Here is a 1,866-nt window from a genome sequence, read left to right as displayed (position 1 = left end):
TCCCGGGTTCAAGCAATTCTCCCACCTCAGCCTCCAGAGTGGCTGGGACTACAGGCACACACTACCATGCCTGGCTACGTTTTGTAATTTTTGTAGGGATGGGGTTTCACTGTGTTGCCCAGGCTAAGCTCAAACCCCCGGGCTTAAGTGATCCGCCTGCCTCGGCCTCCCAAAGTGCTGGGATTATAGGTGTGAACCACCACACCCAGTCTGGGACTCCAAATTTTAACTCAATTGTCTTAGCTAAAACTGGGCTGCTCAGCTTGGAGAGGAAAAGCTCTGAGGGGGCCGGAAGAGCTGTTCCCCACAGACAGAGTGGCTGTCCTGGGAGAGGGCCTGTTGTCATAAGTCTGGATACCCATACCTCCTGCTGGCTCTGTCCAGAGGCCTTTGGCCAAGCCTTTCCCCTGAGGCTCACCTGCCCTCTCCCAGACCCTAGCCACTCTCCCCTCACACACTTCCTCCAGGCTTAGGCCAGAGGAATGCGGTGTGACCCTGCCAGCCAAGTGGGAGTCTGGCGGCTTTAGAAGTCAGGAACAACCAGAGCCTGCTTCTCTCCACTGGCCTAAAACACCCTGTTCTCTACGTGTCTGTGATGAGGTCTAACTTGGCTCCAAAACCCCTCCAGGGAAAAGGCTGGGCTGAGGTCACTCCCAACATGGCTCAGCACTAATCCTTCACATCTGGACAAAACTGTGCTCTGTGCACCCCGGAGCAACTGTCCATGAGCTCATCGGGGCCTCCACGGAGTGCATCTGAGAGAGCAAGCTTGGAGCAGGGCCTGACATTGTACTGCCTGCTCCCTCCGCACTAGTGTCCTCACCACAGCGCTGACTTGAACGCATCGTGGTAGAAAACATGCTGGAGACCCCTGTTCTCAGCCTGGTTCAGCCACTAATGATTGTGGGATTGTGAGAAAGTTTCTTCTCCTCCCTGAGCCTCTGCTGCCTCCTCCATAAAATGGGGTAGGGTAGGCCCGAGGCCCTGACTCCCCTGTGTAGTGCATCCTTAATTCTTCTCTGTCTTTTGGAGGCTGCAGAGAGGCCTCAAGAGGCCTACAAGAGCTGGGCTCAGTGGTTCACACCTGTAATCCCAGAGCTTTAGGAGGCTGAGGCAGGAGGATCGCTTGAAGCCAGAAGTTTGAGGCCACCCTGGGCAACACAGTGAGATTCTGTTTCTACAAAATAAATAAATAAATAAATAAATAAATAAATAAAAATAAAAAAAATTAGCCTAGATTGGTGGCATATACTTGTAGTCTCAGTTATTTGGAAAACTGAGGCGGGAGAATTGCTTGAGCCCAGGAGTTTGAGACTACAGTCAGCTACGATTGCACCACTGCACTGCAGCCTGGGTGACAGTGAAAGACCCTGTCTTGTAAAAAAAAATAAAAATAAAAATAAAATAGTAGACACGCATATGCACCCACAGGGCAGTCAGTGGCTCAGACAAGGGGAGTGGAAAAGGCTGAAGGATTATGATGATTAACCCTGAGCAGCCAAGGCTGTGGCTCCGCAGGGCTCCCTTCCTTCCTTTCCTCCTGCTCTCCCAGGCCCTGCCAGTTGGGAAATGGACCTCCTTGGATGCTGCGTTGTTTTCTCTGGCCTGGCTCCTGCTTGGGGCCTGATGTGCACCCTGGATGGTGGCCACGGGCGGGGCATCCTGTGCTGGTGAGAACAGGCTGCTGTGGGGCCTGGAGGCCCCACGGGAGGGCTGGGCTGGGCTGGCTGCCCCAGTTAAAGAGACGTGGCCGCTGGGTCCCATCCTCTGAGGCGGAAGTACCGCTCCTTCTACTTACAGGCCTTACAGGGAGACCTTTTTTATCTGGACCCAAACAGTAAGAAAGTGCCACAGCGCAGATGATTT

At 53.5% G+C, this 1,866-nt stretch overlaps 1 protein-coding gene across 1 annotated transcript in view; it reads right to left on the bottom strand.

Annotated features, from left to right (window-relative positions):
* Positions 1-845, bottom strand: part of PLAC9 (placenta-specific 9) — a 14,491-nt gene extending 13,646 nt beyond the window's left edge. The window contains exon 1 of the mRNA XM_011975798.1: positions 824-845. Within this exon, the coding sequence (XP_011831188.1) occupies positions 824-845 (22 nt within the window). The remainder of the gene's footprint in view (positions 1-823) is intronic.
* Between the last annotated feature and the right edge of the window lie 1,021 nt (positions 846-1,866).

This window comes from Mandrillus leucophaeus, unplaced genomic scaffold (genome assembly GCF_000951045.1).
Source record: "Mandrillus leucophaeus isolate KB7577 unplaced genomic scaffold, Mleu.le_1.0 Scaffold1010, whole genome shotgun sequence".
Taxonomy (NCBI): domain Eukaryota; kingdom Metazoa; phylum Chordata; class Mammalia; order Primates; family Cercopithecidae; genus Mandrillus; species Mandrillus leucophaeus.
Note: the sequence above shows the minus strand (reverse complement) of the source record. Positions and strands in the feature narration are given on the sequence as shown.